The sequence below is a fragment of the Pisolithus orientalis genome, assembly GCF_024613125.1.
Source record: "Pisolithus orientalis strain OTSU chromosome Unknown F5J12scaffold_1, whole genome shotgun sequence".
Taxonomy (NCBI): Eukaryota; Fungi; Basidiomycota; class Agaricomycetes; order Boletales; family Pisolithaceae; genus Pisolithus; species Pisolithus orientalis.
The window spans coordinates 575,730-591,331 of NW_026260782.1; the positions used below are offsets into that span (position 1 = coordinate 575,730).

General features: G+C 44.7%; 1 protein-coding gene across 1 annotated transcript; it reads right to left on the minus strand.

Annotated features, from left to right (window-relative positions):
* Positions 1-7,885: 7,885 nt before the first annotated feature.
* Positions 7,886-8,287, minus strand: F5J12DRAFT_681327 (uncharacterized protein; the record flags this gene model as incomplete). Its single annotated transcript, XM_051740253.1, has 1 exon — positions 7,886-8,287. A coding segment is annotated over one exon (402 nt), but the record flags the coding sequence as incomplete, so codon positions are not given.
* Between the last annotated feature and the right edge of the window lie 7,315 nt (positions 8,288-15,602).

Consider the following 15,602-nt stretch of genomic DNA (forward strand, 5'->3'; position numbering starts at 1 on the left):
AACAGGAGGAAGACAGGGACAATGCTGGAGGGGAGGACAACATGGAGGACATTGGAGGGGAGGTAGTAGTTGGAGGTCTTCTAGACCCAGGAGGAGGAGGGGCAATCAATGTAGGGTACTGACAGATGTTGTAAATAAGGTCAGCTCCCCCTAAGACATCAAAAAGTCAAAGAAGCAGGGGAACTTGTTCATAGGTGATTTTATTAAGGATGGTGTGGGTGGGGGACAGAAGAGGGTTCTGTTGATTTATGTATCTAGACAATTCTTCAAGCCTGAGGGCTTGGATGGTTGTGTGGTAAACAAGGTCGAGAGGAGAGTTCTCATTGACTTCATGATAGATGGTGCCAATGATGAAGAGTTGGTACAAAGTGATCATTTGATTGCTAGCAGGTTGTTGTTGTTGTTGAGTGAATGGAGTGTGATGGCGAGAAGGTTTGCAAGGGTAAGTGTAATGATGAGGAGGCATTTTGACAGAGAGTTTTCTGACAGTATGAGTAGTCTGTTGAGTGGGTTGTTTCTGAGGGGGAAAGTCCTTGGGGAATTGTTTCTTATATGCAGAGAGCATATCATCCACATGTTCAAGGTGTGTTTCTTTTTGCCACAAGTTTTTGGAAGAAGGGTAACCCTTCCATTTGATTAAAAAGGTGTGTCCCTGGCCAGACCTTTTATGGCTGACTATTGCCTCTACCTTGTATTCTTCTTCTTCATCAATCAAATCAGGGAGTGGAGCCAGAAAGTTTGGTCCATGGACATCATTTTTGTGATAGGGCGATAGGAGAGAAGCATGGAAGACATTATGTATCTTCCATCATGCAGGGACCATGAGGTGGTAGGTGATTGGAGATAGTACTTCTGAAATGATGAAGGGTCCTTCTCATTTAGGAGCAATCTTTCTATTTTTGTAGGAACATTTTAAGTTTTGGGCTTTGAGCCAAACTTTATCTCCCTTCTGGAATGGGGAGAAGGGTTGTGATGAGCAGTTCTTCATTACATTTCTGGCTAGATCATGTGCCACTAGGGCTTCCTCTCTAGCTTTTCAGAGTTCATTGAGTCTGGACTCAGTGGTGGGAAGGTGGGTTTCCATGATAAGGGATGGAAGCAGTTTTGGTTCATATCCATACATGAGATAAAATGGGGATTGATGCATGATGGAATGAGGGCAGTGATTATGTGCAAACTCTGCCATGGGGAGGTTGTCTACCCATGAGGTAGGATTGTTCTGGCAGAAGATTCAGAGATACATTTCTACCTCCTGGTTAACACATTCTGTCTCTCCATTGGTTTGAGGATGATATGCCATAGACAAGGCAAGGGAATACCCAAGGAGGGAAGCAAGTTCCTTTGCAAAGGCAGAGGCAAACTGGGGTCCTCTATCAGAAATGATTTTGTCATACAGTCCAAAGCAGGAGTGGACCTTCTTGAAGAAGAGGGTTGCGATATCCATGGCAGAGGTGGTTTTCCTAGTGGGTGTTAAAACTACCCCCTTTGTAAGCCCATGGTCTACCACGACCAAGAGAGAGTTGTAACCTTTGGAAAGGGGGAGGTTGGTGACCAGATCACAGGAGATCTGTTGGAAGGGGTGTGTCAAGGTCAAGGGTATGGGTGTGAGGGGTGGCATCATTGGGTGGGTGTTAACCTTGTTTTGCTGGCATACAGCACAGCCTTCAACATACTTGCAGACAAAGGAAGCAAGTCCAGGCCACCAGAACTCAGACAAGATGAGCTTGCAAGTTTTCAAGACACTGGGGTGTCCTGCAGAAGGGTGATCATGGTGATTGGATACCACAATTCAGTGGAGGGACAGGTCATCTGGGATGTAAACCCAATTTCTGTAAAGTAACACTCCACTCCATTGTCAAACTGCCAGTCAGAGAGATGGGACTTGAATGGGAGTGGCATATTGACATTTTCTATGGCACAAAGTGCCATTTGGACCATGGGATCCTTCATAGAAGAAGTCACCACTTTGTCAGTGAGACTCATATCAATGAGATTGACAAACAGTGTCTTGTTGTCTTCATCATCATCATCATCAGGAACATGGTCAGGTTGGCAGGACAACACATCAGGGGTGGCCAGGTCTTTTCCTGGGACATGTTCAAGTTGCAGATCAAAGTCTGTGAGGTCAAGCAGCCAGCATGCCTGGTGACAGTTCAAGTTCTGGGGTGCCTTAATGTAGGTCAAGTTCTTGTGATCAGTGAACACTTTGGCCAGAAATGGGGAGCCATGGAGATAGTGTCTCCAAGCTTTCAATCCTTGAGTAACCCCTAACAGTTCTCTGTCATAGATGTCATAATTTCTTTCAGCAGGGTTAAATGACTGGGAGAGGAAGGCGCAAGGTTGCCATTGCCCATTTGAATCTTCCTGGAGGAGACCACCTCCAGTCACATACTTGGATGCATCAGTGGTTATAGCAAATGGCTGGGAAGTATCAGGCATTTGGAGAGTCAGTTGTGCCATGAAGATTCATTTTAGGATGTTGAAGGTGTTCTGGCATTTCTCAGACCAACTCCAGGTGACCATTTTCTTGGTGAGGTCTATTAGAGGTTGGGCAATGTCTGAGTAGTATGGGATGAATCTTCTATAGAAATTTGCAAACCCTAGAAAGGATCACACATCTTTGACCTTTTTTGGGACCAGCCATTTGGCAATGGTATTTTCCTTAATGATCATCCCAAGGTATTCAACCTTGGCTAGATCAAAATGACACTTCTCTAACTTGAGAGGAAGTGACAACTCCTTCATTTGTTCAAGGACACAACAAGTTCTTTGTTTGTGTTCTTCAGGGTTGGTAGAAAAGATGAGGAGATCATCCATATGGATGATCAACCAACCTTCAGCGATCATGTCTCAGAACAAGTCATTCATGAAGCATTGGAAAGTGGCAGGAGAGTTACACAGCCCGAAGAATGTAATGGTTGGTTCGAAAAGCCCTTTGTGCATGATGAATGTGGCTTTCCATTGGTCACCTTCTTTGATATGGACATTGTTATAGCCCAATCATACATCCATCTTTGTGGAAATAGATGCTCCCTTGAGTTTATTGATGAGATCTGAAATGAGGGGAAGGGGATAGGAATCATTCATGGTATTTTTGTTCAGATATTGGTAGTCTTGACAAGGGTGGAGGGAGCCATCTTTCTTTCCTACAAAGAAGAAGGGTGTGGCTTGGGGGGATTTTGACAGGTGGATTTTTCCTTCACAAAGGTTCTCTTCAATGAACTTTTCTGCAGACTCTCTTTCCAAGGGAGAGAGCAGGTATGCTTTTGCCACCTTTGGGACAAAGTCCTCATCAAGGTTGATAGCATGATCATATGGTCATGATGGAGGAAGGACTCCATCAGAGGGTTTTTCAAAAACTGAAGTGAACTCTTTGTAGTCTTCAGGGAGAACAGGTTTTGGCTTCTTCTTATGTTCTTCCTGGGCTAACTCAGTGGCCATGGTGATTTTTCAAAGAAGACTGTTGTTCAGATTAACCTTCTTTGCTTCCTCTACAAGTTTTCCAACTGACATGATGAAGTGTGCATGGATGGTTTCATCTTCAGGTTCTTCATAATCCATAAACTTGTTTACCCCTTTCTTTTCCACTGGGGACACAAGGTTTATAGTAGGTTCCTCAATCGCAATAGAAGAAATATTGTGTTTCAGTTCCTTAGACCTGTCAGTCTTTTCATCAATGGAGAGGGTTCCCATTCTCCAATCAATGACAGGGTTATTTTCTTGAAGCCAAGGGAGACCTAGGATGACATTTTCCATTCCACAATTGATGACATGGAAGAAGGTTTGGTGGACAACTTCTTTGATTTTAAAATAGAGAGTGGTGGAAAACAGGATTTTTCCCTTGGAGTTCTGAGTTCCATCTGTGTTTTTTGTGAGGATGGGTTCAGCAAGTCATTGGGTAGGGATCTGATGCTTTCACACAAATCCCCAATCAATACAAGAGATTTCTGCACCAGAATCAACCAGTGCAGTAGTTTTGACAACTTTCTCAGTTCTTTCTGATGCATAGAGGGAGATTGGAATTTGCATAGTATGATCTGGAGTGGAAGATACTAGTACAGGTGCAACAGAAACAGAACTGTCCTTGGTTTTGGGAACTTCTGGCATCAACACAGAGTTCCCATTTAAAAACCCTTTCCAAATGCTCTAGCAATGTTTACCAGAGTGATAGATGGTCCAGCAGCTTTTTCTTCATCATTGCTTTCTTCAACCTCCACAATTTTGCAGATTTTCTTCACCTTTTTCTAGGGAATTTTCCCTTTTTCAGGACATTCTCGAGAGAGATGTCCTTTGTTTCCACAACCGAAACATCTTCCTTCTTTGATGTGATGGTCTCTTTCTTCTTTGGGGAGTCTCACTCCATCCATGTCCATGGCGATTGGATCTTTTTCTTTAACAAGGTTGTTCTTGGGGTAGAATGTCCTTTTTTCTTTCTTTCCAGAAAGTTCATTTAACTTCCTCCACTTTGCATCGAACTTTTATGCCTGAGTATACCATTTGGTGATCTTGGTGGGGGTGGTCTCCATCATGTGGATTCAGTTTGCAATGAAAGGTTTGAGTCCTTGAGAAAAGAACTCGATCAATGCAATGTCTTCCATGATGGTTGAGTCAGTGGCAGCAGTTCTGAAATCAGTGATGTATTGTTCCACTGATTCTTTCTGTTTCATGGTGTGTAGTTTGGTAATTGCAGCACCAGCAGTGTTGGAGGAGGTGAGAGAACTTTTGAAGTCTTTCATAAAATTGGTGAAGGTGCTGAAGCTTGGGGGGTTCTTTTCCAGAGAAGTCTTCTGGAAGGTAGCTGCCCAGGAATGAGCAACACCTTTCTTCATATATGACAGAGCATAGACAACTTTTTTGGTGTCATTGTCGTAAATTTCTTCATTTACTAGGAGATAGGTCTGTACAGAGTACAGCCAACTCATAGCATTCTTCTGGTCACCATCAAAATTGGATGGGGCACCAATCTTCAATTCAGTGGCTTTGGTGGCGATAGTGTCAACTGTTGCCTTCAATGATGAACTGGACATCATGGTTGTTGGCAGAGGTGGGGGTGTAGGAACAGTGATGGCAGGTACTGGTGGGATGGGAGTACTGAGTGTAGCAAGGGACTGGGTGAAGAGGTTCGAGAGGATACCTGAGGTAAATCCTCTGTCTGGTTGTTTGGGTTCATTGGAGGAGCTGTTGGTGACAGTGCTCTCCTGTTCTTCATCAGATGATGATTCTTCTTGAGTGGGTCACAATGGCACCCAACATCGATTGTTTTGGGGGTTCGTGGTGGTGCACTAAACAGTGACCAGTTTGGCCAAAGGCTGGGAGACTTGAGCTTTTGTTATGCTCAACTGAAGTCAAGTCATAGGGAGAGTTCAAATGCAGACTATGGGTTTCTACTGAGCAATGGCTGCAGTAACCTTTGTAAATGACAAAGGATTTGGGGCAATGCCAGTAAGAGTGGTCCTGTTTAGGGACACTGAGGGTGAAGTTCTGAGAAAGTGCTGTGTATAATTGAGCAGCTCAAGTCTGGGTTTCCAGGACTTGAGCCGACAGACTAAATAATGTACAGGGAATGGACCATGAGGTGTCTGCACATAATGAGGTAACTATGCCATTGGTTGGACAATGGAAACACATGTTCTATGCATGTAATGAGAAGACAATGCTAGTGGTGGAAATAGAGAGCCATTGGATCAACAAGAAGACAGCTCAGAAAGGAAAGACAGTCCAATGGATCAAACACAAGGTAAATGCAAGGAGAAAAGAGAAAACAGGGGTGAAATGTAACAGCACCTGCCACTCAGCATTGGCTTCCCATTTGCACTTCAACATGGTGTCATCTTTGGCAGCTGCTGCCAGATGAATGTGCTCTCAGCCATCCTCAGGAAGCAGAAGGATTGCAGGACCAAGATCAGCCCACTTCTGCAACTTCAGAGACAATGTACCAGAGGGAATGGCCTTGAGTACTTCTTGGCAAGTGAGGTGTCCCCACAGCTCAGGCATTTGTGGTCAGACTTGCAAAGGACAGATTTACCACCTGTTTTATACATTGCCCCATCCCCTTTCCCCAAATGCCCCTCAGAGTTTGACATTCCATGCCCCCCCTTAAAAGAAACAGTTCAAATATGCCCTCACACCTTTAGGGTACCCACAAAGCATCTCTTACAGATGATGACCATGATGTCCAGCACAGAACCTACTGATAGAGCCTGAAGGCAGTCTGAGATGGCCACTGTCAATGCAGCCTTGGATTCGAATGCAGTAGATGATGCAACAGAGGTTTCCACAGAGAGTGACATGCCCCCAGCACTAGCCAAAATTGTAGAAGATCTGAAGCAGAGTGACATGGCATTTTATGTGACCACACCAAATATTGCAAGTTGAGGTGAATTTTTCATGGGGGGCCCATCTGGTGATGTAGCAGTCATTAAAGGGAGTGGGGATGACATTGTCAAGATGATACTCAGTGGTATCTTCAAAATCGATTGTCAGGGCTTTTTTATGGGACTTGAGGGTGGCTTTTTTCCATCAAATGCATTCAACAAGGAGTTTGTTGACATGAAGCTGTCATGCAATCTAATTGCCATTTGGCATGATTCTGTATATGGTGCAAGCTGACATGACTTCCCAGCAGTCATGGCTAACTTGTGAGCCTTAGAGAAGCTCATTCCATCATGAAAGGGTGAGACCATACTCTTGTGCATGTGGGAAGCCCATGGCCAGGTTTGCATTCACCTGAATCACACACTTTTTGTGGTACACCTGTTTGTCTCGCAGGAGACAACAACACTGAGACCAAATTCCAGATGAAAAATATGGATACTGACCCCAAAACAGCTGTTGACGATGGTGGGTTGAGGTGACTGGTGGGCAAGGCTGATGCTGACACTGTCAACAGAGATGAGGACAATGGACTGGCCAGTGCAGGAGCACCTGAAAGGAGCACTGGCATGTGCAGCTGAGACACACAATATCTCTCCTCTTCCAGTCTTTGATCTTGATGGTGAGAGTATTGACCCATTGGATTACACTCACAAGCTCTCTGGTGCCATTGTTCAAGTGCACTTTGCACTGATGCACTACTCAATCAGCAGGGACAAGAAGTCTGTCTTCATGGCTGTCATTTGTGACATGGTCATCCTGTGAAAGCCAGTTGCTGCTCCTGTGAATCCACTGAAGTGAGGGTGTGGGATCAGTGAGAGTGGCATTGGTAGTTCAGGCAACAGGCCATCAAAAAATGCACACAGGGTGTGTCAATCACTGCAATCCATGCCATCACCCCCTTACAATGACTGCCTACAGATGTAAGTAGCATAAAGGAAGATGATGTGTAACACTGAATATCACAGTAAACAGAAAGGCATGATGTTGTAAAGTGTGTAAAATTGAATTGAGGTGCACTTGATGCAGATCATTTAATATAATATCTGTCAACATGATGTACATCCATACAGCGATGGGCAACAATGCACATAAAAGCCCAAGTACATCCACTACATCGCAGTTGCCCTACATACAATTCCATCATCATTTGTGTCTCTTGAGTGAGAAAAATTCTCAGTCAGACTCCTCTTCAACCTCTACAAGGGTGCTCCTTCTTTCAATAAGCAAACCACTGGGGCAAAGACAATGAGACAAGGTCAAAGATTTGTGAGCAGACTTATGACCCACTGTCAATCACGAGCATGCATGGTGGTTGGAATGTGGTGTCCATCCCACAGACCATGCCCCTCAATGTCCAGTGTAGGTCCAGGATGCCCAGATGGTTGAAAAATTTTGGCTGTGTCACAGTGACATGCAGAAATGTCTCAGGATCAACCCACATACAGCCTTTATCTGTCACAGCATGAGTATTGTTGTGACATACATACCTGAACCTATGAGACTTGACACACAGTTTGAATGTGAAACCATGTGACATGTATTTCCACAGTGAGGCAATGGCCTTGCAGTGCAGTCCACCATTATAGAGGAGTGTGGGATTGACATGAGAGTGTGCCCACATTGTAAGAGCAGGATAAGTGCAGAATATGTGATCTGTGGAGACAAAGTTCATGACAGCGGTGGTGTGAAACTGGAAAACAGGTGTGATGGAGGCAGCATTCACTGAGATAATGACATCAATCTTGTAGCAACCCTTTGAGAAAGCATGTACTGAATGGATGGAGGTCCCTGCATACATGGCCACATCAACAGAAGCAGGCTCATGCAGACAATATCCCTGACCAACCAAAAGATGGGCTATGAGGTTCTCTGACTGAAAGCGAACATAGATGTCTAGGTCAGTAGGAAGCCACAAGGTAGAATATGTATGGCTGGCCAGCAATAAAAGATGCGAGGCCATAGATCCTGAAACAACACCATCACAGGTGCACAAGATGTCATGCAGGACAATCAGGTCAGTGAAAAAACCCCTCCCCATGTTTCAGATGTGAGTCTTGAGATGTTGCTGTGCCACCTCCACATGAGCTTGACAAGTGGACACAAGGTTGAACATGCCAAGAAGATTGCAGTGCCCAAGAACCTCATAGATGATATCCAGATATGAAGGTGTTGTGCCCCACTGGGGGGCCATGAAGTTGATGGTGGTGGACATCGAATATGCTTGCCCCTCACATGCAATGCATGCTTTTGTATCCCAACCTAATAGGAGATCAGCATAGGAGCATAGAGGGGCTGAATGTGTGCTCACTTTAGGGGTTGGAATGGCATGAAGAGTATGCCACTGATAACCATTATATTTCCCATCAACAGGGGGCTTGCATTGCAACAGCAGTCATACACATGGCAGTCATGGCAGGCCAAATGTTGTGCCAGTGGAGGCCCAACATGCACACTGGGTGTGTCATACTGCCATCAGAGGAATACATACTGCACAGAGAGCCTTAGGGTGTATGGTTCAACAGCCAATCTCCATGTGCAATGTAGGTGATTCAAAAGGCAAGGGTGAACATAATACACCAGTAAAATTCCATACTCCCAGTTATCCTTGGCCCCCCAAGTGTCTCGATGCCATCAATGGCATCAACCATGGCCAAAGTTGCCATACTATCTTTGTGCCTTACCCACAACTACAGAGTCACTGATGCCATGACAGCCAGATAATGCCAGTCCACACTACATTGAACATGAGCCTATGCATCCAAACCTGAAGAGGGATGCTTACATGTCCAACACCTCCAACAAATTTGTAATCTCATCCTCAGGACAAATACTGAGGGGACAGCTGTTATCCACCACACAGACATATATGTACATGGCATTGTCATGGTCCACCACATGGCACAGCCAATCAAAGTAGATGATGTAGATGTCATCCTCTACATGGACATGTGTCGAGTCAATCATGGAATCAGGGGGAAAGAGGTTATGCATGTTGATGATTTCCATGTGGCACTGGGTGCACATGCAAACACTAATGGTGAGAGGGCCAGAGCATGATCCAATGATGAATGCCCAGACATGAAATGGCAGGCTTGCACAGGAAATACTGTTCATGGTGGGAGGAATTTTGCAATGAGGTGGGCTGCAGAGAGGAACAAATACATACTGACTTGCAGAGGGGGGGCCCTTCTTGTCATGCATAAGGGGGGCTGACAATGTGACCTGTAATAAGATGTGGAAATGTGAGAGCCCTGAACAGGGTGTGGCTTTGCTCACTGTCAACACATTGCCTCAAAGATCAAAGTCAGAAAGAGGCTCAGGCATCATTCATGCCACAAGATGAGGGGGCATGCATGTTGCAAGGTTGCCCATAGGATACTTCAGATTGGCAGAGCTGCAGAGTACCATGCTGAGGCCCAAAATATGATAATCATGGCAGACCAAAAAAACATTACTGATTTTGGGCTGGAGTGACCTTGTAAACAAGGTGACAATGCAGAAAATCTGTTTGACAATTAGTCTGTTCGGATATAGCTGGGATAGGACCCCAAAACCACCTCTATGGTAACATTGTGTACTGTAAGCATGTACTTGGACTTTGTCCCTACAGCAGACTTGTTTTTCAACATGTCATCACTCTTGTGTCCCCCACTCCCAACACAGAAAAATTACATTCTTTCATGATCTTGCTTTCTGTCTATGGACCCAAGAAAAAGGAGAAGGGAAAGACCATGCCAAAAGTGACCATGAAGACAAAAGAGCTTACTTTTGCTGTCAATGATACTAACTACCTTGATTTTCTACAACATGTACTGGACAAGCATGGTCAAGGACAATATAGGGTCTCAAGCAGTAAACATTTTCCCTTCAAGTTTGTACTGCCCAAAGCACAGAGGTAAGTTGTTTCTCACTTGGTAAATCTGTGCTAACCATACTTTACCTTAGCCAAGCCATCAGTAATGTGATCAATGTCAATAATGAAGTCAACTACAAGGATATGGTCAAGAGGATTCATAGCATTCACCCTGGCCCAATGAAGATCTATGTCAATATGAAACATGTGGAGAAACTTCTGACTATTGATGGCTCTGGAGATGAGAGCAATTCATCTGGTGAGGATAGTGGAAAGCAGAAACATTCAGACCTTGATATGTGCCTTGCCCAGTGGTGCATGAAGCTCCTGAGCTGGTACAAGAATGAGAATGATGAGGGAATAACTTATGTCAGGCCAGCAGGGCCAATCCCCCTTTCACCTGCCATGGTACTGGACTGGTGCCATGCATTGGTAAGTCCTTTGCTACTCATGAACATTCTATCCCTAAACTATCTGTAGGATGAAGGGCAAGCTACATTGTTGGTTCCCCCAAACCTTGAGTCTTTCAATTGGAGCAACAAAGCACTGTTTTTGCATCCAGCCTGCAAAGTGCAAGCCCAGGCATCACAAAATATTGACATCAACTCTATTACCAGTGTTCTCCTTCAGATGCTTGCAAACTCCAGCCTCCTGTCACCCAGTGTATCTAGAGCCCACACTTCTCCAGTTCCACCTCCTGTGACACCCACATGTGTGCCACTGGATCCTCCCATTTCACCACCTGTCCCATCTCCATCTCATCTCTCCCACTTTCTTCACTATGCTGAAATGAACCTCAGTGTTCACAATGCCACCCTCTATGAATGGGAACTTGAACTCCAGTTGATTGGGCCTGACATCCTCATGGATATTGATGACCAGACACTCACTAGGGCTGGTATTGCCACTGGTGACATCATTCATCTTAAGAAGGGAAGTTTACTTTGGTGGAATGGTCCTGATGCAAAGAGGAAGCATAGTGACACTGGGGCATTGTCAGGCAATGAGTGAGTGGGCCAAGCCTCATCCCCACCCACCAGGCCATTGAAGAAGATTGCATATGAGAAGTGATTCAAGGACAGTGGTGGGTGTCATTTCACAGCATTTCCAATGACAGTTGACAAAGATGATGATGGTAGCAAGCCAGCCCTGCTTGACTATGACCTTTATTATCACTGCAAGAGTCAAGATCAGTGGTTACCTGTGCCCTGAGGTTTTGTCATCAATGAGACTGGGGAGGAATCAGAGGATGATATTTTTTCCACATAATGCCTACATACCTTGCTTCATGTAACACCTATGTCATATACATAGGTATTGTATCAATTGCAATGTTGGCCTAGAGGCCATTTTTCACATTCATACTACATTGAACCCCCCACACACAAAATCAACTGGTAATTGAAGGGGGGAATCTACTTAGACACAGCAATACAGTCACTACACTATGTACCCAGATGTCCAGAAATAACCCTCAGCCTTTTCAGGTGTAATACTTTGACATGCATGAACAATCACCATCATTGATAGGTCGTCTGAGTGGTGACACAAGTATGCCTTGATTGTAGAAAACACTTGCTTGATGGGGTTGTAGTCTGGTGAGTATGGTGGGAGATAGATCAACTTGCAAACTGTAAGACATCAGCAGAAGAAACATCAATTGATTGATAGTGACATATGATGCATATCTTCAACTAACTTGTGAATTCCTTCACCATGGTGAATGTGGCAGTTGTCCATAATAATAACACTGTGGGGGCTAGGATATGGGTTGGTGAAAGGCATCTGTTGGATAGATTAGCATGTACAGGCTTGAAAATGATTCACTTACAATGTGCTTCTTCAAAAATTGCAGAAAATGCTCTCCATCAACAGTGCCCTCAATGATATCATATGTGATGATGCCATCAAGTGTGATGGCAGGGAGAATAGAGTAGTGCATTCCATGTATGAAGTACCTCCTGACTTGGCAATGTAGACCTCTGACTGTTTGCCCATACAGGTGAGTGGAGGTATGCTTGTCCTTGGAAGCTTCATCAGTGAAGACAAGCATATTCAGGTCTGGCACTTCTGCTGTGATGCAATTCATGTAGAGCATGCATGACTCCTTGTTCCTCTCAGAGGCAGATGTGGAGATGACCTTCCAAGTGATGTGGAGGCCCTGAAGAGTTTGAGAAAGTGTAGATGGAGTGATATGAACTTGATGCTTGAGCCAGAGCTCCTCATGAAGCTTGTCTAGGTAGATTGTGCTGCAATGTTGAATGATGGCAAGGATAAATGTGATGTCTTTGAGGCTGAGAATGTGATGATGACCAATGGTATGGGAATAAGTGTTTGGGTTGTACACAACACTGTACTTGATGTGAAGTCTGAGAGTTCTGTAAATAAGTGTTTTCTTGATGTCTAGAATACTACAGATTTGCTTGATGCTATAGCCATTTTGGTGAAGGACAGGAATACAAGACTTGAGGTTGATGGATACCATGTGAGAGGGCATGTGGGCAATGTTCAGTATGTTCAATTCTTAGTGTACTATGGTAACAGGCAGTAGCTACCCACTAAGGTACTTCTGGGGTCCTATCCCAGCTATATCCAAACAGTCTGATTGTCAAACAGATTTTCTGGATTGTTTTGCAAACAGCTGTAAACAGGTTTGCACCATTTTATTTGCTTCCTGATGAAGTCTACAAGTACATATGTTCCTCACAAAACAACTCATTTGTTTCCTGAGAATGGTAGACACTTAGAAAAGCAGTTCCTTGGCATAGGTACCCATGCTCTGAATTGTAGGGCAAGACAAGTGCAAAGTTTTCCACTTGCTCACATATCATTTCTATCCAAGCAGACTATCCAGAGCCAGAAGAGTGGAATGTAGCTCAATTTTTGTGCAGCTATCAACAATGAGTCATGATGTTGTGTGACACATCTTCTGAGAAGTATGTGACTAGAGGAAGGCTGAAGGGAGAATTCCCTAGGATCATCCCAAGGGGCACTGTGTGGAAGGAGAAGTCGAGGGTTACCCTAGAAGGGGTGGGAAATACATGCAAGGGTCAAAGAATTTAATTCTGAGGGGGAGGTCATGGATGTGCAAGGATAGCAAGATGGGTATACAAAATTCTGAGAAGCCAAATTGTGGCAAGAAGAGTGTATTTGAGGTGAGGGGAATATGGAAAAAGGTGTACAGGATTGGAAGATGCAAGAGACACAAGGATCACTAGGGATGCTGTAGACACTGTAGGCTCAAAATACACACTTAGACTCTGAGAACTTCTTGAACTTGCAGAACACACACAGATAGTGACTCTAAGGGTGGGTGGTTTATTTCCGACATTATGGTGGAATTATATAGTACAAGGGAAGTAGGTATGAGTTGGAGTAAGGTGGGGTGGAAAAACAAAAAAACCTGGAAAATAAAGGAAAGGATGACAGATGTCAGTGAATTACAGATGCATGTGAAATAGTCTGGCAAGTAGTAGACAAGAGTAAAAATGGGTCAACAGTAAGGGGTATCTTCCAACAGAACTAGGGTATGCATACAAGTGAGAGGGGGAAGTGCAGGAGGGCAGAGTGTACTGGCATGAGGTCCAGCTTGTGGAATTTAGGGCAATATGGATAACCAGAGTTTTTTAGAGGCATCTGGCACAAATGAGTGATGATGTGGTTAGGCAGTGTGGCTACTGAACTCCAGATGACTCTGGGCAAATGTGGGATTTCTGGATCAGCTTTATTGATGACTGGGTGACATGCTGAAGGTCAGGACAAACTCCAAAGGCAACAGGGGTTGGGAGAAAACACAAGGTCACAAGTGGGAAAAATCCTGAAATGGGTCTGTTGCAGAGGTTTGTGGAATTTAGTGACTGATTCATGTTCCAGCCTCAGGGAGTATACAACTCCCTACACCTCCCAGGGACTTTGAAAGCTGACTGTCCTTGGTCAGACCAAACCAAGACACAACAGAGATGAGTGCAGAATATTGGCAGGCTTTATGTAACAATGATGGCATGTGGTTGGAATTCTGCCTCATGCACAGAGCAGAATTCTGCATTGTATGAGATGGCCCTGTGGAATTTAAACTCTCCCAGAAAGTGGCTCACTGCTTGTCAAACTTTCACCCCCCAGCCACACCCATATCCACTACCCAAGCCCATACCCAACCTTCAACATGCAAGCCTACTTGATCCATGACATGTGACCAGTTTCCAGCATGAGGGACCAGGCAATCACCTCACTTTCAGCAGCTCTAAGACACATTAGGGTGCTAATTGACACAGCACCATGACCTGAAGAGAGCTTAGAGGCAATATATGAATGGGTGGAAGACTGGGACCAGACTTGGGTGAGTGCACTAGAGACCTGTGCAACATGACATGCTGACCATTCCCCAGGCTGGCATCTACTTGTGGTGGAAGTATGTTGATGAGAACAAGATTTCCATCCCAAAGGTGCATGATGTCAACCTATGTGACATGACTGAAGAATCTGCAATCCAGCAGAATGAGGTGATCCCAGTGGCAATAGCAATAGCAGATCTTTGCCAGCCAGAAGGGCAGCATAGATTCAACATCAATGACCTTGTTGAGGACTACCAGGAGCAGGTAGAGGGGAGAGTGTGGTTGAAGGTTGAGAGATTAGCCAAGGCCCTATCCATATGCACCTGGGGCCAAGCAGCAAGAGGTGAGGGTCAAGACCACACACCAGAAGACACCAAAGGATACCTGTCAACATCAGTAAATCACTTTGAGCTGTGGAGCTCTCCACAGTGCTCCATAATACACAGAGTCCCCTAGCTAGGTCCAGGCTGGACAGATGCACCCAACAACACTTTTTGCTATGGCTAGTTGCCTGTTACTATGGAATGGTCACATTGTCATGGAACTTTGTCCAGTATCTTACTTACTATGGATTGCTATGGAACTTTCATGCTTAGATATCACTGTACAAAACTGGCCAGACTGTATTCTCCTTGGGGTGTTGTCCAGTACTCCCCATCTCAATGTTTACTTTGCAAACATGTGATCACTCCACAACTAGGAACAGTTCACAGCAGGTATGACAGGAACAGGAGCATTGGCATCAATTGCATACTACATGTAATGACAGGTACAACAGGACTAGGTATTATGAAATCAATCAAGGACTACCTGAATGTGCTGGTACCTCTCTACATTCGAATCAACCTCTTGCAGTGCAGCCCTGATACAAGGAGTCAGCACAAGCACATCGGCTGCCCCAGTACTTACCATCCTTCCTTCACCCACTGAGAAAGCTGATCGCACAAGCTCACACCATGATAGGGATTACAAAGGATGTCATTCAGCACCTTCATCATGCCATGGAAAATGGAATTGTAAGCCTTGCTGGAGAATTGAGGCAT